Genomic DNA, 20,634 nt, shown 5'->3' with positions numbered 1-20,634 from the left:
TCAGTCCTGCTAGTTTCGATGATTGAATCCGAGTTAATGGTAGCCAAAATTGCAGATGGACAAAAATATATTGCCTTTTAACAACAAATGAGGCTCGAGATTTTCTCTCTCTCTCTCTCTCTCTCTCTCTCTCTCTCTCTCTCTCTCTCTCTTTCGGGACTCGGCTGCTAAGGAATCAACAATGGATGGGCATGGGTTAGGAAGTCAGTTGAGGGTTAGGGTAAAAATGTTTAAAAGATGTGTTATGAGAATATTGAAGAGTAAACTACATATTATCTTCATAATTTTTGTGGTGTATATAAAACAGTAAGTACTAAATGATTATCTATGGAAAGATGATTATATATAGCAGATTAACCAGATTGTAGGTATTTGGCACCTCTTCTTCAAGCATTGTGATCTGTGGGGCCACCTGCAGTTCTTCCTACAAGCACACGCAGTGAGTAGCCTTCCAACATAATACAGAGGAAACAATGGAAGAGCATCACCGAATCGAAGTTTCTACACAGGAAGTTAAAAATAAGAACTATAATGCTATTCATGAAGGGGCTGAATGAACTGGTGATACAATTTCTCATTTATCAATTCTAGAACTCATTCCTGACACAGGTAAAAAGGATATCACCAACATTGTATTATAAGCTCTCTTAATATCAAACTTTACACTAGATTTTAGAAGACCTTTTGCTAGATGAGCCCTCGAACTATGTAGATTTATTACCTTCTACAGTTAACCCCTTGACAAGAGCTTTGTGATAGTCACTGATAAGTTTAAAAATTATAAGCTGTATCCTATAAACTAGCACTTGCAGCCATATATTTGTGTATGTCTCACATTACAGGACAAACAGGTCAAGTTGGCTAATATGTTTTGCACCTCTGAATGAAAAATTCAATGTTGTCTGTGCTGGATAGCTTGACATCAGATGTAATGAGCCTCCCAAAGACAGGAGATTTATCAGGTTCAGTCTCTGTGATGGCTTTCTTCTCTTTCATCAATTATGATGTCCCTCTCCATCCAAGAATAGATATAACTATTGAGTTCTAGAAGCTTCAAGCAAACTGACTCAACTGAATCAGTTAGAGGATCAACTGATTCAGCTTCATTCCCAGCTGGACAGACTACATCAACTCCAGCTGGATCAACCGGATCATAGAACAATCCAGAATACATGCCATTACTATATAAATGAATGTAATTCTGAACTATAGTGCATTCACTCCATTCTTTCTGTTTTCTCTGTTACTGTAGCTTCATCCCAGATCGTATTTGTAAAATGTTTTCAATGAAACGCTGTTACATACAACTCTGTTTCAATATATCCTGAGAACAGAATACAGTTTCTGTTTCTATTCTTTCTTCTCAAATTCTATCATGGTATCAGAGCAAAGTTCCTGCATATAGATCTGAAACCACAGCTTCCAAGATTTGCAATGAAGATGGAGATTCTCTGGAGTCTTCTTGATTTTTTTTTCTTCATCTGCCAAAATCAGTAACACCGGTTTTCACTTTCAGTAAAACTGGTTAGATGATCATCATATGCCTCGAATCCATCTTGAGGTAGCGTTACCTGATATTGAAGAAGACGAAGAACCAGAGATGAATTCAGGACCTCCTACCCGAATCAGGCGAGCAAGCACCGAAGGAATAGACGATACCACAAGAGGCGATGATGATCCCCTCTTATCTCCAAAACTCAAGTTCGTCTTATCAAAAATCCACATTCTGGTATCTTCTCAACTGTCTACTGATAATTACCTCATATGGCGTTCACAAATTGTCCGAATATTTCGAGCCAGTGGGTTTCTTGAGTTCTGGATGAAAACTCATTTTCAAGACTCACATCAGATGATCCTACTGCATCTGATTACCAAGATAGCTTACTGACTGATCAATTGTTGGCCACGGCGTTGACATCAACGATATCATCTGCCATTCTCCCCTACATCATTAATCTTGAACATACTCACCAGATATGGTCGACATTAGATCGGAGGCTCAACTCCTCTACTAGGAGTCATATTATTCAGCTCAAGAACGAGCTGTCTAACATCAGAAAAAATGATTTACCAATGCATCAGTACCTCCATTCAATCAGATCCAAGGTAGATGCCTTTTTAGCTGCCGGTTCTGTTCCAGTCCAGAGGATGTGATCTTACACATCTTGAATGGTTTGCCTGAGTCATATGACTCCTTTAACACTGCCATTCGCACTAGAGCATTTAACATATCGTTAGATGAGCTCTATGCTCTGCTCAGTAGCGAAGAACTTATCATAAACAATAAAAATCACCCCTCAGCTGCATCAGATCCAGCATATGCATTGTCTACTATAAGAGGCCGAGGCAGAGGCAGAACCTTCTTCAACAGAAGTCGAGGTAGAGGCAGATTTTTTCAATCCCCTGTTACAGGGTCATCAACCAGTAGAACAAGAGATCTGCAACCTCTACCTGAATGTCAAATCTGCTGTAAACGTGGACACACAGCAGCCAATTGTTGGTTCAGAACTGACTTCAGATACAAGGGAGTTAATTCATTACAAACCAATAGTCTGAATCAAGAATCTGTGCATCAGCCTCATCGTCTAGCAACAAACCAGCATCAATCTCAAGCGTTTTTATCTGCTGGACCATCTCGTATTCAAGACTGGGTGATGGACAGCGGCGCGACATCCCATATCACCAGCAATTCTTCCGTTATTCACAAGCCAACTCAATACCATGGACAAGAACAGGTCACGGTTGGCAATGGGGATGCTCTTTCCATTAATCAGCATGGTACCGGTACCTTACACACACCAAATTATTCTTTTTATCTCTCCAAATTATTACATATGCCACATATTTTCAGAAATTTATTATCTGTTTACAAGCTTGCCTCTGATAATAATTGCACTATAATGTTTGATGATACCGGCTGCATAATCAAGGACAAGAATTCCAACAAAATTCTGTTCAAGGGGAGCTATACTGAGGGCTTGTACACCATTCCATTCTCCTTTGCTTCACCAAAATCTGCTGCAATTTCCAATAACCAGTGTGCACTACTATCAGACAGTTCATCTTTTTCAATTTGGCATCAACGTCTTGGGCATCCAGTGGCTGGAACACTTTCCCAAATACTTCATCTACTGAAAGTTCCTCACTCAACTAAAGGCTCTGGATTCTGTCAGCCATGCAGCCTTGCAAAGTCTCACAAATTACCTTTTGGATCAACAACAGAGCGCTCAAATAAACCTCTCCAGCTGATACGTTCAGATGTATGGGGGCCATCTTCCATGGCATCCACCAGTGGGTATCGTTTCTATGTCCTGTTTTTGGATGATTTCTCAAAATACTCTTGGATATACCCTATGACTGCTAAATCTGAAGTATATCAGCATTTTATACATTTCAAAGCTTTAGTTGAAAATCAGTTCTCTACCAATATTAAGTCTTTTCGTTCGGATGGAGGAGGGGAGTTCTGCAATGGCAGGTTTCAAAAATTATTTCACCTATCAGGAATTGAACATCAAATATCTGCACCCCACACACCTGAACAAAACGGGAGTGCTGAAAGGAAGCACCGTCACTTATTAGAAACTGTTAGGAGCCTTCTCATTCACTCATTAGCCCCTCTACACTTCTGGGTAGAAGCTTTGTTAACGGCTGTACACCTGATAAACAGGTTACCAATCTTGAGTTTGAACTCTAAATCACCATTTGCAGTACTATTTCAGAGACTGCCTGATTATCATTTTTTAAAAATGTTTGGTTGTCAATGTTATCCTTGGTTGAAACCATACACAGTGGGGAAGCTATCTCCAAGATCATATCCTTGTGTATTCTTGGGCTATGCTCTTCAATACAAGGCTTATAGATGTTACAACCCTCAAATAGGAAAAGTGTTCATATCCAGACACGTTACATTTGATGAGTCTTCATTTCCTTTGGCCCAAGCTAAAAGCACCACATCAACACTACCTCCATTATTACCGTTTTCATTATTAGTCCCATCATCTTACGACTTACAGTCCACATCAGGCAGTCCCATTTCCACTGCTCTGTCACAGATACCTTCTACACCTTCATCTCAGTCACCTACACCTTCATCTCATCCAACTTCAGCATCTCTTCCTACACCGGTACAAGTAGACAATTCATTCAATTCATCAAACAAACACAGTATGGTACGGTAGACAATTCTGCAAACAAACACACAATGGTTACAAGGTCTAAGACTGGTTCTTTAAAACCTGCTCAAATATTTGATCTACATCATACGATCACTGCTACAACTGAACCCTCTACATTTATTCAAGCATTTGCTGATTCGAGATGGAGAGCAGCCATGTCAGCTGAGTACAATGCACTGCTGGATCAACAGACCTGGATACTAGTACCTCGGTCCTCTAATCAAAATATCCTGGGCTGCAAATGGACCTACAAAATAAAAAGAAATGCCGATGGATCTATAGCCTGTTACAAAGCAAGACTAGTTGCACAGGGTTATAAGCAAGAATATGGTCTTGACTACCTGGAAACGTTCAGTCCAGTGGCAAAATTTCCTACAATAAGGATTCTTCTAAGTCTTGCTATATCTTGTCATTGGCCTATACGTCAACTGGATGTATGTAATGCTTTTCTACATGGCACCCTTGATGAACAGGTTTACATGCAGCAGCCAAAGGCTTCATTGATACATCCAAGCCTGACCATGTGTGTTTATTGAAGAAAGCCATTTATGGGCTTAAACAGGCTCCAAGACAGTGGTTTGCGACATTCACAAATTTTCTTCTCAAATTGGGGTTCCACACGAGCAGTGCTGATTCCTCTCTACTGATTCATAATCAGGATGACATAGTGACGTATCTTCTAGTGTATGTGGATGACATTTTAATTATCGGAAATAACTTGCAATCTGTCACAAACCTTATCTCCACTCTTCAAGGAAGATTCAAAATGAAGGACTTGGGATCTTTATCATACTTTTTGGGAATTCAAGTATCTTCTACGGCAACCGGCTTACATCTTAGTCAGAAAAAATATGCCATCTCTTTGCTACAAAAAGCGGGTATGGAGCACTGTCGTCCTCTTTCCTCCCCATTATCATTCAAATCAAAAGCTTCTAGCAATATGACAGATCCATATCCCAATCCACAATTCTACCGCAGCCTGGCAGGATCTTTACAGTATCTTACAATTACTAGACCGGATATCACCTTTGCAGTAAATTACATCTGTCAATATATGCATCAACCGCTGCAACATCATTTTATCATGTTCAAACGGATACTTCGGTATGTTCAAGGCTCTCTTGATCATGGTCTATTCTTCACCTCAGGCTCCTTTGCTCTATCAGCTTACTGCGACTCAGATTGGGCTGGTGATACAGATGACAGACGTTCTACCATGGGGTATTGCATCTATCTTGGGTCCAATCTCATCTCCTGGCATGCAAAGAAGCAGCCTACTGTAGCAAAGTCATCCACTGAAGCAGAATATCGGGCTCTAGCTGTCACTACCTCAGAAATAATATGGCTTCGCAGATTACTTAATGATTTTTCTATTGTTATGACATCACCTACACTACTTTACTGTGATAATGTATCTGCCTTAGCTCTTGCCACTAATCCTGTTTTTCATGCCAGAACAAAACATATTGAGGTAGATTACCATTTTGTGCGGGAAAAAGTTCAATCTCATGAAGTTTGCCTAAGGCATATCTCCACTAGTGATCAACCGGCAGATATATTTACAAAGTCGCTACCTACTGCTCGTCATCATCTTATCAGATCCAAGCTTCGGGTATTTCCACACCCATCAGCTTGTAGGGGGGTATCGAGTTCTAGAAGCTTCAAGCAAACTGACTCAACTGAATCAGTTAGAGGATCAACTGATTCAGCTTCATTCCCAGCTGGACAGACTACATCAACTCCAGCTGGATCAACCGGATCATAGAACAATCCAGAATACATGCCATTACTATATAAATGAATGTAATTCTGAACTATAGTGCATTCACTCCATTCTTTCTGTTTTCTCTGTTACTGTAGCTTCATCCCAGATCTTATTTGTAAAACGTTTTCAATGAAACGCTGTTACATACAACTCTGTTTCAACATATCCTGAGAACAGAATACAGTTTCTGTTTCTATTCTTTCTTCTCAAATTCTATCAATAACCTGTTATCATCTTTGGGAATGATTACCCACCTCTCCTGAAGACATGAGTATGAAGATGATTGGTGAAAAATGTCATAAAAGAAGTTTTTAGTCCCATCGATATCAGTAATTGGTACCCTTCAATTCTTGACCTAAGTTGATTGCTCCATAATTTGTAGGCCATCGTTAAAAGGGGTGTCAAGGCCTCCCGATTGCAGCCGTAGGACTCTGTTATTCCTTCAACTTTCTCCTTCGACCTTTAGCTCTTTTTATTTCAGAATCAAATTTATCCGCAGGATCCTTGCACAATCCCAACTGTGTTTCACTTAGATGCTCCTTAAATTGGAGCACTTATTGCCATTTTAACATGTTCAAATCCTTCAAGTTCAGTATCTTAAGCTTTTGCGTTAGCTTAAACATGAGAGCTATTACCACCTTATGAAGCAAGCCATCTGGATGATAGAGGAAAAAATAAAAAATCCGGTTCATTAGTACAGCTGCTAATGGATTTGAGTGGTTTTGGACCCTCGGAGTCTTGAGTAAAGCATACTGCCATGGCATTATGGTCATCAAGGATATTGCAAATGCAACAATATAGACCTTGAGGATACTGTAAAACCACTCAAAACTTAGCAGAAGTTCTATTAAGTTCTTTGATCCTTTTTTTCTCTCTGGGAAAGTATTCAAAGTTCATCCAGGAGGAAGTTTTTTTTTTTTTAATTTATTGTGTCAGCTGAGATTGCAAGTGGTTGGACCAAGACCAGAAATTCCTTAATCAACACCCATTGAGAGTTAGCTTCAGATGCAGGACTCGTCTGGATTTACTCCTGGTGGATTTATGACCAAATTGTCGGCCCGTTTTGGATTACTTCTGTATTATTGGTGGTGTCCAGTATTTCAAATGTTCTACTTTTTCTGGTCCAGTGAGGATTCTCATGCTGATCTGAGTTCAAACATAAAAATTTGGATTCCAAGAAGCATGTTTAATGACCAAGAAAAAGAAAAGAAAAGAAAAGAAATCAAAATCTTTACAAAAAGACCATATTGAAAGAACCTCGATTCAATCCAGAGTCTGCCGAGTCGCAGCAGGTGGACTACTTTAAATTCTCAATCATTTGCATTGCTGGTTCAGACTACACCAAACAATCAATTGACAAATATCAACTCAAGTAGTTCTTGACACAATTCATTATATATATCATGCATGTCTCTGTACATTCTTGATTTAAAACCATGCTGTCTACAAGCTTATTTCCAAATTATTGCTTGAAAAATATACATAAAAAGGTGGCATCACTGACAATTTTCATGTGAGACCGCATCATAAAGGTGTAGGTAGAAAGAATGGTCTAAGACGGGGTGGGCGACTTCATCTGAAGTGCTCTGACTCCAGCTAATGCTAGAAGCGTAAAGGTTGGTACAGCGATAACGTTAGGGATGAAGTGGAGCCGGAACTTCTTAAGCTGTGGCGTATTCTCCCCCGTCTTCTTAAGATACAGAACAGCAGGAGGGGCCGCCATCCCGGTGAGTATCATAACTTTCTGATTTGGCTTATGTTCCTTAACATCTTCCTTCATGAAATCAATCACAGTTTCCTTCTTTTTTCCCGCGGCTGTCCATTTATCAAACAATTTCTGTGCCAAGTCAGAAGAAGAAGAAAACAGTTAGAAGAAGATCAGATGACAAACCACATAGACAGAGAGGATCTCTCTTGCACTCTCTCTCTCTCTCTCTCTGAGATTGCATGATCCACAGCTCGTTCAGAATAAGTATGAAGAGCAGTCCAGTAGGGGATAAGGCATATATGTGTTTTATTTTCATTTATTTCTTTAATAATATGGAACAAGCTGGCATTGCAAAGTTACTGGTAATAAAAGAGAAAAAGGAATCACAAGATCAGCATAAAAACATTGTCTTATGAGTTCATGATACTGGCTGAGCTTAATGATGTTTAGTTCTCTCCTTAAAGTCATTCTTATCTTCTATCATCTTATGCATTACATGAGAAATTTTAAAAAAATCAAGAGCAGATTACCAGACTTTCAAACAGGCTTTCTGAAAAATATTGATACTAATATATGAACTAATTAGCAATATGTGGGGCTTGGAAGTCATGATTAAACCAGCAACCCTACAATTATTTAAATAAGCTGTCTGTTCATAATATGATGAGAGTGGCATTTTGATTGTATTCAAGATAATTCTGTTCTATTTCCTGAATTGATTATCTCAAAACGCATGTAATTGCTTCAATGCTTTCCAAAATTACATTTAGGAGCAAGAGAAATATCACATACTTGGCTAGTTTTGGGCATTTAAATTTGCAATAGGTTCGCAGACAGAATCTTTCAAATACTTGGATAATATGCCCCTTAATTTATGTGGACCTGAATAGCCATCATCATGACTTACAATAATCACAGCTAACAAGCTTTAGTGCATTACTTTTTAGGTTCAGGTCTGTCAATCCTTCTCTTTCTCCTGTACCATTTGGAGTGTTTATTCCTAATCAAAGATAGTTTCACATTCTGTCTTAAAACTTCCAAGGTCTCTCATTGCTTTCATCCAAGTATATGGACTCTTAGAATGTCTTCCTATACTCCTCTAAATGGGCTATTGTAACTGTCATACCCATCTATCTATATTACAAACAGAAAGTGCATGGATTCATGAGAAGCATTTTAGAGTAATGCTCATTGATGAATATAGTCTACCTACAATTCTGAGGCTTAATCCTTCCAATATAAAGATATAGTTCAAGATGCTTCCTCCTTCAATTTTCTAGCCAAGGTCTATATCCATAAGGGAAATGCTTGGCTAACCAGTTTACGCCATTCAAATGATGGTGTCGTCTCGTATAGAATTATGCTTTCATTTTGTCATATACTAGCACAATTTTATCAGTGATGATCGACAAACAGCTCATTAGTCCTGCAAATAGGTGCTTATTTTGCCATTGCGAAATGGAGATTGCAGATTATTAGGTCCCATTTTCCTTCTCTGCTCCTGCTGCATGGAACTCCTTTTTCACTTGCTGTCTAATTACTTTTCAACGCTTCCCAAGTTAATCTTGGAGATTGCCTACAGTGAGAGCAGCTCTTTGGGCTCTAATGTCTTCTGCAGTTCCTTCACCACATTGGTAACCACATCGTATGTGCAATTATTTAAACATTTAGTCTATGATTGGAGGCCATGTTTGGTTGCCAGGAATGAAAATTAGGAAATTCTTTCCATTCCTTAGAAGTGTATTCCTTAGAATAATCGTCGGGAATGATTAGTTCCAATTCCTGTCTTTGGATAAGTCCAGGTAAATCCATGGGGAATGAAGCAAACTTAGTAGCATACAATATAAAGTATAATTATATCAATATTAACATTAATATAATAATATTATTTTATAACATTGTTATAAATCACAATATTAATATACCATTTTAATAATAATAATAATAATAATAATATATTATTATTATTATTATTATTATTATTATTATATAACATTTGTTGATAGTTATCATATAAATAATATAAATGTAATATTATAATAACTATAAAATTATATCGTAGTATTTATAGTTTCATTATTGTTGTAACAATGTAATTGAATAACAAAATAATATCATAACTAATAATATTTCTAAGATATCATATATTGTTCAATAATATATTGTTTAAAATATATAATAATATTAATATAATGTATAAAGTAATATTAATATTAGTCTTACAACAATGTGTTGATATTCTATTATAATATTATACAACCAATAATATTAAGTAGTACTAAATGTTAATGTTATTGTTGTTATAAAAAAAGCAAATAGAGGTAATATGATAAACAATATAATAATATCCTATATTATTAGAATAACTATAAAATAAATATAATAATATTATGTACATAAGAATATAAATAAATAATATATAACATATTACAATATGATAGCAGTATTATTAATAATATATATATTTTTAATATAGTAAATATTATATGATATTTCAATTATATGTTAACATTATATATAGTTATACTAATATATATTATTTTGATATTATATTATAAATAAATAATTAATATTAATTAATGATATATATAATTGCATTTTATTGTTATTTGGGCATATATCCAACTTGAGAAGAGGACACCCAACCCTTTTCTTTTAGTACGGTTTTACGCCTTTTTTTTTATAATGAGAATCCAATATCCATGGAAATTAGCATTTCCATATCCAAATCATTACCAAATAGATGGAAATCTAATACTAATTCTCACCTCCCAACTCCTATCGACTAGATAGAGCCTTAGCCTAATGCCCTAATGTCTAATGAGAATCTATGCTTGACCGTGAAAATTTAATCTCGGCCTATCAATTAGATGCATAGCACATGCATGTGCTCTTCTTACCATCATGCCAATAAAGTTAACTTTTGCACATTGCTAAAATGTGACCGCCTATTTCCATCTCAATTTGTAGCTTACGATACCAAATTTTAGCTCGAAATCGAGCATCAATGTTATTGCTTGAACTATACGATTTATGTGTGTCACGCACGATATATAAAGTTTCAAAATTTGTGAATTCTTGATTCCAAAGAATAAATCTAGTTTGTCAATTTGCTTCACAAAATTTTATTTATTCCTATTTGTGGCATCCATGCTGCTGAGCATAAGTAGGTGGAATAGTACAGCATGTCAAGTTATGATTGGCATTGAGTTGAACAACAAGGGGCAAATGGAATTTATGGTAAAGTGACTAGAATGTGTTACTAATCATAAAAATAAAGAAAGCTAAGCTCTGCATCAAAAAAACAATAAAAGGAAAGCTAAGCTGACCTTTATCTCTTCTTCTGAAGGTGCTTTATAATGCTTACCAGGCAAGATTGTATTGAATTCGCTGCAGATTGTTTAACAGAAAATGATGATATTAGAATGATGGTATAAAGTATCAGTCAATTGAGGTTAACTAGAAGCAGATAGTCGCAGGGATGAAGGAATTCTTACTTGCAAAGAGCAATAAATGCACGGTGAAATGCATCAAAATCCTTAATGTCTTTAAAATATTTCTCAAAGACTTGATCGGTAGCTACTGACCCAACCCCAGGTAACCCTGTTGGAAAGAATAAAACAGTCTAGCTGAAATTGAAATTTGCATGATATGAATGAATTATAGAGTCAGAGAGTGGTGAGAGAACACAAAAATAGTATAATACATGACAAATCTAGTTAAAATAAGAAGGTTTCTTTGCACAGCTCTTTGGTGTTGCACCAGAGATATTAGCTTCCAAGAGTATTGAATAGAAGTTGATTTTAGCAGTTCCATTTACTAAATTAAGTTCTTAGCTCTCTTCAACAAGTCAATACAACTATCTACATTATGACATTGTACAAGAATTCCTAAGCCATGACATTAATTAGCTCAACCCATCCATTTCAGTTCATCAAAATAAATCCTTCATCTCTACTTATTGTTACCAAGGTTTGTATTCTTTGTCAACAAACTCATTTCCTACAACTTCTCTGCATCCTTCATCTATGAATTCCTTAATCCAAGTCCTTCTAATTCCTTCAGACAAATCTCAGGTCTTTATCTTTTACAATGACCACCCATAGTTTCTCTAAACATGCTCTTACATTTTCAACCAGTTCTCCATCACTAAATCCTTTAATAATCTCTTTCAATATACTAATTTTCAAATTCAACAAACATAGATTATCTTGTAATTTTGTCTTTCCTCTTTTATCAATGATGTGCAACTGGGAGGATGGTGAAGATAGCTTCTTCTATTAAGAAGGTGATTGTAGTCTTTTTAAAGTGGATTCTGGGTTTTAGGAATTATGCCATAAACTTAACCTAGAAATCTGATAGGGAGTCTTCAAGAAGTTTTCAGTATGTGACTTCTACTTATTGGATGTCAGGCACCCCAGGGAAAGTATTTGATAGAATATGCAACTAGAACTTTCTTGGCACTCCAGGGAAAGCATTTGATAGATTTCTCTTTCTTATTTCTTAGAAGGCCTCTCAGAATCCTTCAGTCTTACCCAAATTTCTATTTACCTACTTTGAATAAAACTTGAACCCCAAAAAATCCTTCAACCCTTGCCCTGCTTACTTCTTTCTCCCTCCATTTCTTTATTCTCCGTCTTTCCTTTTGACTTATGTTTATCCATTGTCCTATAGCTATCAAGTATATATCCTATATAAATGAAGAAGAAAAGGTAAGTTTTCTACAAGTGCTTGTCATTCCTCTTAGCCTACAATTGTTTATCTGTTGAGGCGCATCATGCAGTACTCGATGGCTGCCATCAGGAGATGGACAGTCATCAAACAAGGCATGCTTATATGTCAAACAGGGTATGCCTTGTTTGATGGCCATCCATCTTCTAACGACAGCTATCGAGTATTGCAGAGCACTCTGTGGTGCAAATAACACAATGTAGAGGATCCTGGGTCAAGTTCCAGATCCATAGACAGCAATTTCAAGCACATAGACTGTGGCAAACGAAACGTCATACCGCAGAAATCATTTATAATATTGCAAGTGAGACCCTAGCAGCACATCCGAAAGCTACAATATGAATGGATTCCTTAAACCATTGAAACATGTGATTCGCTATAGTCCGAATTGGCCTTGCAATCACCAATGATAATTGTCAATGAAAGATGCAACACCACAAAATGAACACTACAACATCAGCATCTTTAATGGACCGCCGAGATCACATGACTAATAATCATGGGTACTACTTAGTCTTACTGAAACATGTGTACAAAAATTAAGGCAACTCACATAACTGCAAAGAACATCAGATCCATTAAAAAATGAGAGAGAATAGCATCAGCAAAGAAAATTGTCAGTCTATTCAAATTTCAGAAACCATAACCATTGGAAGAAGTTATTTACCAGCTTTTCGCAATAAGCTCATGGGGATGCCCATCAGGCCCAAACAAAGATAGATCTCAGCAACAATGGAAGGAACTCAGATCAAGAGCCTGCTCGTGTGAGAGGATATGTGGGTGAGGAGGGTGTATATATACAAAGAAAAAAGAAAGAATAAACAAAGTCTTGGAACGAAGGAATGGGAAGTTTGGAATGGGATGCGTGCCTTCCCCCTTCCTTTTGTCATAACAGGCGTTGCTTGTGCTCGTCTTTGGATTCGTGGCCCGGGGGAGAAGCTTTTTGAGTTTACCTCACGTTCCAAGGCGTCGAGGAATCCTGCCAAAAAACCTTCAATAAACCGGGAGGAAAGGCTTGAACTCCATGTACAGCATGGTTCGGTTGGGTTTGGTTGGATCTGAGTTGTGTCAGCTTTGGGTTCGGGTCGAATTTTAGGTTTGAGACTGGACCAGGACCTGACCAATTCTCAGCCTGCGTTGGAGAGGAAGGAACGATTTGTGGTCGATCAAGCATGATGTAATAAGGTCAGTTTGGCAAGTTATTTGGGTCTAGCAACCTAATCGAACATTGGGTCTAGCTTCGATTTTGATCGTTTCAATATGATTTATTTATATGCTACATACCCCCAAACCCTTCATTAAATTGGGTATTGCAATCACCAGTGGTAGTGAACCAATCTATATTCCCCTTATGACATGCATCCCAAAAATCCCATGGCCTTGTTTATCTGGATGAGTATAGCTAATATACCCTCTTTCTTGTATCATTTTCTTTCTCTTAATTCGGCATGTTGTACCTACGTAAGAGCCGTATGAAATGCCATTTTACCAAAAAAAAAAATCTCATGGCCTTTTCAGTATTGTTGTCACTCCCTCATGAAGTGAGGAATGGTGCAATGTAGGGAAATTGTTGGATGTCATCGGTGTCTATGTTCCGATGAAAATTGTGGTATCCGGTGGTGGCAACGTAAATCAGTTCCTTACAAAGACTCTAATGATCTACAAATCTTGTGCGAGGTATCATGCAATCATTGGTTCATAGGAGTCCAGGAACAAAACCCTGTAAGGTTGAGGCAAATTTAGGTGAGAAGCAAATTACCTCAAGTAAGAAGTGAAAGGGTGCAAAGAGGTTAATACTAAAACCACCTCTACCAATTATGGTGCAATCTTGGCCATTCTTGCACTGTTTTCCTTCCATATCTCTGCATGCTAGCAAGAAAAATAATAGTCCACATGTCTGTTAGATGTTTCTTCACCAACCTTAATCTCCAGATGCTTTGCAAAGAAACAAGGGAGTCTAATATTCTAGCCATATTGAGTATGGACTTAAACATCTCTTATGTATTAAAGTATATCTAGAGAGTAGTAGACATCGAAAAAAACAACCGAAAAACTGGGCCTTTCTAGTATGACAAAGAGTTTGTACCTTACTTCTTCTATCCTTTGCTATTTTTATTTTCTTCTTTATTTTTCCCTATCTTTTGATATTTTCAGAGCTCTGTATTTACCTGATTTTCTAGTCTTAATAACTTTGATGATGGGAGCATGTCTTAGCTCTTTCCTTTTCGTTAAATAAAATGAAGTCAGGATCTTTTCATTGTATTATTTTTTTCCTTTCCCTTTACTTGCAATCCAAATAGAAACCTTTTAACTCATTCAAATCACGAATTTTTTAAATCATAAGATGACCGGTCGTCAATATACCTCTCGAACTCAGAAATTTTTAGTATAATCTATTATACATGAATATCATCTAATATACAAAATTGTACACCGCAATTATTATACATGGATCTCTAAAACTTGAGAGGATCCAAACTCCCAAAATTCAAATTTTAAACCTCCCCCAAGAAAGGTTGCCAACACTGCATCAATGCTCAATCATCTATTTTGAGCTATTAAATAGAAACTTTTCCAATGAAATTGTTGAATTGCTCTGTGGGGAGAGAGAGAGAGAGAGAGAGAGAGAGAGAGCATAACAAGATCATTTCACATATGAAAGAACAAACAAATCAAGAGCAATGTTATGGTAACTTGAAAAAATTCCACTTTGTCAACTCACTCAAAGTGGGCATCAAGAATACAACAACACAACGTTTGTAGTAGCCAAAGTATTCAGACGCACAAGGTCTCTATATACAAAAGCTATAAAATATGTATGTATATCTAAAAATAAAGGAAAAAAAAAATCTTGCGGGCTAACACCAGCGGTTAGCTCTCAGATCACCATCAGCTGCGGGAACGGCGGAGATAACGGCGACAAAGGCGGCAGGCTAAATATCCCCTTCCCGTCCCCGCTCTCCCACACGCTCGTCCAGCACGACGGCGTCAACGGGCACGCCGTCGATGACGGAATATTCTCCTTCCCCTCCTCATCCCCGGAATCCGGCGACCTCTCCCTCTTGATCGGCCTTTCCTCCTCCGCCACCGCGTCCTCCCTCCCCCTCTTCCCCGCCGCCGTCGCCGGCGGTTGCGGCTGGCGGATCCAGTCGGCGGATCTGCCGATCTCGTTGGGGAAGTTGAGAATAGCCTTGCTCCCGCGCAAGCGGTAGGCGGCACGGTCGTAGGCCCGGGCTGCCTCCTCCGCTGTTTCGTACGTCCGAGCCAAACCCTCGAGCCCCGCCGGTTTCGGGTCGCGGATCTCCGCCGCGAACTTCCCCCACGGGCCTGCCGCACCCCGCGGTACCGCCCGGAAGTCCGCCGGCTTCCCCGCTCCGGCCTCGTCCACTCGACCCTTCGCGCCGGCCGGAGGGAGATGGCCAGGGGGGCGGCAGGCGATTGGAGTCAAATCGGAACCACCCCAAGTTGTGGTTGGCGATCCGATCAGAGGCGGGATCATTGACGGCGATGATTCTGGGGGAGATCGGGGGAGTGGTTCGGCGAGGAAGGTGCTGTCGGATGAGGGTTCGGAGAGCCGAGGAATTCGTTGGTCATCCGCCATGGGGTTTGAATTATTTTTTCTTACCCAAAAGAGGAAAGAAAGAAAGAAGTCGCTAGAAAGAGGGAAGGAGGAAGTGGGTGCGGGATGGGAGTGATGGGGAAGAGGAAGGATATTTATAAGTGATAAGAAGGGAGTGAAGAAAACGTGGGAGGAGGAGGGAGGCAAGGAGTAGCCCGCTTTCCCTTTTGTGCGGAGAGGATTTGGTCAATGATTCAATTGTTTGGACTTTTGAGGGCTGATGCTACCTTTAACAAACCCGCGGAGGAAAGAGCGGAGCCGGTCAAAGATAACGGCCTCTTATATCATTTGGGAGCCATTTCCCTATTTTCTCCAGGATCAATTTTTGACGGCAGTATATATTTATTTTTGTAATATTTTTGTGGCTGTAGATAGTATTAGAATCTATGACATAATTAATTCAATGACAGTTATTAGATGGCTTTCTATTCATTGCAACTAAAATCAGACTTTATTCTTTTTCTGCCAAATTGCTTGACAATTGTTACATTTTTTATTTTCATTTAAAATTATATTATATATATATATAGATGGTGTATTATATAGCCAATTATACTGAATCAATGTTTTGAGATTCTAAGACACACCATCCTGCTCTATTATTAAGTATTTTGTTTGCTGATTCCCGCGATTTACTTATACTTGTTTGGTTAATTTATCCATTTTTACCAAAAAAGAAAGAAATACTTTTATATACATTCGTATATACATAGAGACATTATACATACCACACATATCTATATGTATATACATATACCATACATATATATATATATTATATATATATATATATAATATGTATGTATGTAATATGTATATATACACATAATTTTGTACTATATTTATCATCAATAGTCACAAGTAGCATTGGTGGAATTGGTAAAGCACATGGAGCATAAGTGATAAGAGGTGAGATACTGGTGCCTTCCATTACTTCAAATTCTCATTAGCATTGTATGTGAAGAGTGGCGACTTTTTTTTTATATTGTTATAAGGATGCACCTTTATATTTTTAGAATTTTAAACACTCCATCACATATACTGTAGAAATTAGTGTATCTTCTTTGAGTGTGTTTTTTTCTTTTCATTATTAGATAAAATTATTTTGAGCAGTTGATGAGGTTAAGAGATGCCACCTCTAGAAGTGTTACTAACTCAAAGCTCCATGGGCCCACTAAGCTTTGCATCTTATATCTCTTAAAAAGGAAACTCCTAATGCAACGAGCTGATAATGGGTATATGCATGTCTCCCAATACTGAAGCCTTCAAATTTGATGGAATATACAATTAAAGTTAAATCTTTGGCCATGCTTGCAATCGAGCTTATACGATTGATCATCTTCACACTAGACTTTTTTTCTTCTCCAATTAGCATCTTTCCTTTTCTACTTTAATGTACATATTTTTTGGTAAATACATGCAAACTCTTTCCGCTATAATTGATAAGGAGAAAAAAAGAAAAGTACCATCAAAAATAAGTAAAAATTTTTGGTTTGTCAAATAATAATATTCATGCAAATACTTTTTTTTTTTGAATAAACAACATGTATCACTTCTGCAAAATATTAAGGACCTTTTTTATGTTGTTTTTTTTATTCCCTACAAACAAAAAAGTGAAAAATAGCCTGGTTATTAATGTTGAAGATGGTATTTGCACCGGAACTTGTGTCATTCAATGCTTTTATTTTCAAATTTCTAAATTGTATATTTGCTTCCAAAGCAGTTTTATACTACCGTTTGTTCAGTTTAATTAAACTTTTTTTGGATTTTTGAAAATAAAAACAAAAAACAAAATAATTCCATGCGGGCCCTAATTTGGCATAGCTTTCCGCTTGAATCTAAGTCCTTTTTCTTCTTTCTTTCTTTCTTTCTTCTTTCTCCCTCCTCCTCTCTTCCTCTCTCTCCCTTCTCTTCCTTCCTTCTTCTTCTTTTTTTTTTTTTTTTTTTGGTAAAGTGCTGCGCATCTTCATATAGGTGAATGTGAATACAACATCCAGATCACAGAAAAGTAAAAAAAGTACAATATGGAGGAACGTCTGATACAGAGTCCAAAAAAAACCTTTGGAATGCCGGACGACAAAAGAGGCGACCCAGTCTGCTGCCCGGTTGCCTCCCTAAAAATGAACGCCTGGAAAGTCAGCCAGTCTGAGTCGTCCTACAAGACTCTCGGATGAGGGGATGATCATCCCCAAACCGATCTATCCTCTGAATCCAGTCGATCATCAAATGAATCACCCTCAAGTACAACCCGCTCGGCACCAAGTACTGCTTCGCATAGGATATACCCTCTCAGACTGCCTGCAACTCTGCCTCAGCCACTGTAAGTCTGGCATGCGCCGTCTTTCAGGTACAGATAATTCGACCCTCCAGTCATATCATCCACCCAAGTCCGTTTCAGCGTAGAGAAAAACGGCTTTCCCAGCAGCGTCACGGCACATGCATGCCGTCCTTCACATGGGTGAGAAAGTCAATGTCTTCCTACCGTTGGATGGACGGCGACGCAATCGGACGACGAGACGACGGGTGGACTTCCGTCAGAGCACGATCCTTGTCTCCCCTTCACGTCGATACCGGGTAGAGAATCTATGGATGGATGGAAGAACACCTATCCACTCGCAGATCCGTCACCTTACCCCTTACAAAACCAAATGGGAGATTAAGCTAACGCCTTCGGCCTTCGCCCCTTCCGCACTGGACAGTCCGGATCTCGGAGGGTATGTTTACCGGGCATGGTGGGATGAGTCAAAAGTTCAACACGAGCTTTCGGGTTTTGTTTTTTTGGGGAAGAGTTTTAAAGCCACGTGCAAGTATGACCAGATCGTCTTTATGCGGAAATTATGAAGTATGATTCACGAACTGATGATTAATTTGTTTGACGTGAGAGTAGAGTGGACTGCCACGAGTACGAAAGAAATATTTGATGATTTAATTAATCATCTCATGATGTCTGTCTCCTGGACGGCTAAGAACAGGTCCAGATGATTTAATTATTGAGCTAAGTGGAGGAAATGCTAGCTGAATTGTAGGTAATTAGCCCTAGATATATAAAAAAATATAAATATATAAATAAATCTACCTCGTCCTATCATCTTAAGTCTTTGAGACAAGTGGTGAAATTTAGAGTAGCTGGAAATTTAGCCCAATCCAACCCATTACAGTACTTACATGGTTACCCAAAGCAAAGCACAAGATCTAATGTGTTTCTTCCAACAAAATTTAAATATTTACCTAAAGCAAGCTAACTTAATCTAACCTTATTTAATCAAAGCTGATCAAATCTAATATAGTCAACTTAAATTTACCCTACTTTGGTTGTATTGCGATTTCAATCCATTTAGCCAGGTCGGGTTCGGGCTAGTCTGGTTGGGTTCAAAATCAGGTTCGGTCACAGTGAGGGTTAACTAATTTGTAGTTAGTTAGGTTTCATCAAGACACACGGATTTGATTTGATTCTTAAAACTATGGAGCCTAGTGATTAATGAGGGTGGGAAGGGTAGAGCACCTTCTCCCTAGCTCTATAAACCAGCAAATCCCGTGAGGAGGGTGTTTGGTATATGGTGATATGGGATGAAGATGATAAGATCACCATATTAGGTTGCACCATGGTGATTCTATGTGGCAGTGATTGAAAATTACCCTCACTCCTCAAATCACTATCCAACCTGGGGACGAGAAGATGGGTATCGAAGATCATCTTAAGATAGTGATTTTGGGTTAAAATTTAGGGATAAAAAATGCTACTCAATTTTAGCAGAAAAAAATAGTATATTAATATACTATTAATATATTATATCTATATATTAAAAAATAAAATATAAAAAATAGAATTTAATTTTTAAATCTTAATTATTTGATAAATCAATTATGTAAACAAATAGTCGCAATACATGTAACAATAGATATTGTCCTAAGTGGTCTGATGAACAGATAGCATTGGATGTGGAGGGGAGAAGTAGGTGAGGTGCAACCCTCGTAATCCTTATTCAATTACAAATTCCCAACTAATCATCGTCCATGCTCCCAAACCAAAATGATCAATTTTATTTTTGTGCAAGAAAATAAAAAAGATCAAATCTTGAAAATAAATATAACAAAATATCTAACCCCAAACAAACAAGATCATTGTTTTGAGCAAGATAAAGGGAAGGGGGGATCATATCTTGGGGCAAATATGATTAAATGGCCATCCACAAAACAAAAACCAAAAAAGCTCTACACAAAATCAAGAAAATAATCTAAACTTTAGCATTCATATTTATCTAGAAAATCCGAGAGAGGTTAAAGAAGATGGAATAAACCAAGAATCTTACCTTGAGAAGTCATTACTCTTGTCATGCTTCAAGCTCATATTGCTTTCAATTCGTGGTTCGGCTTGTCTGATGGACAAGAAAATATATAAAAGAAACCATCAATAAACAAATCTTCCAATAGATAAAGAAAAATAAAGTGGATTCAATTTGATTCAATCTTGTTTGCATCAATTTGATCGAGAATCTTTACCGTCTTTTTCTTACCAATGTCAAGTTCAACATTCGAATCTATCTAACAAATTCCCATTGTCGAAAACCTGAGATTTTTAATATTGGGAAAAAAAAAGAAAGGCTAAGAAAAAGAATAAACTAAAAATCATACCTCG

General features: G+C 37.7%; 2 protein-coding genes across 2 annotated transcripts; both read right to left on the bottom strand.

Annotated features, from left to right (window-relative positions):
• Positions 1-7,293: 7,293 nt before the first annotated feature.
• LOC103715809 lies at positions 7,294-13,140 on the bottom strand. The gene is made up of 4 exons (XM_008803567.3): positions 13,047-13,140; positions 11,146-11,251; positions 10,978-11,038; positions 7,294-7,777 (listed from the first exon to the last, which is right to left on the bottom strand). The coding sequence occupies exons 1-4, from the start codon at positions 13,078-13,080 to the stop codon at positions 7,493-7,495; spliced, it is 486 nt and encodes a 161-aa protein (XP_008801789.1). The 5' UTR covers positions 13,081-13,140; the 3' UTR covers positions 7,294-7,492.
• A 2,117-nt stretch (positions 13,141-15,257) lies between these two features.
• Positions 15,258-15,980, bottom strand: LOC103715808 (ethylene-responsive transcription factor 5-like). Its single transcript, XM_008803566.4, has one exon. The coding sequence runs from the start codon at positions 15,978-15,980 to the stop codon at positions 15,258-15,260; it is 723 nt and encodes a 240-aa protein (XP_008801788.2).
• Between the last annotated feature and the right edge of the window lie 4,654 nt (positions 15,981-20,634).

Source organism: Phoenix dactylifera, chromosome 18, assembly GCF_009389715.1.
Source record: "Phoenix dactylifera cultivar Barhee BC4 chromosome 18, palm_55x_up_171113_PBpolish2nd_filt_p, whole genome shotgun sequence".
NCBI classification, from domain to species: domain Eukaryota; kingdom Viridiplantae; phylum Streptophyta; class Magnoliopsida; order Arecales; family Arecaceae; genus Phoenix; species Phoenix dactylifera.
This window is presented reverse-complemented; position numbering and strand designations above follow the sequence as displayed.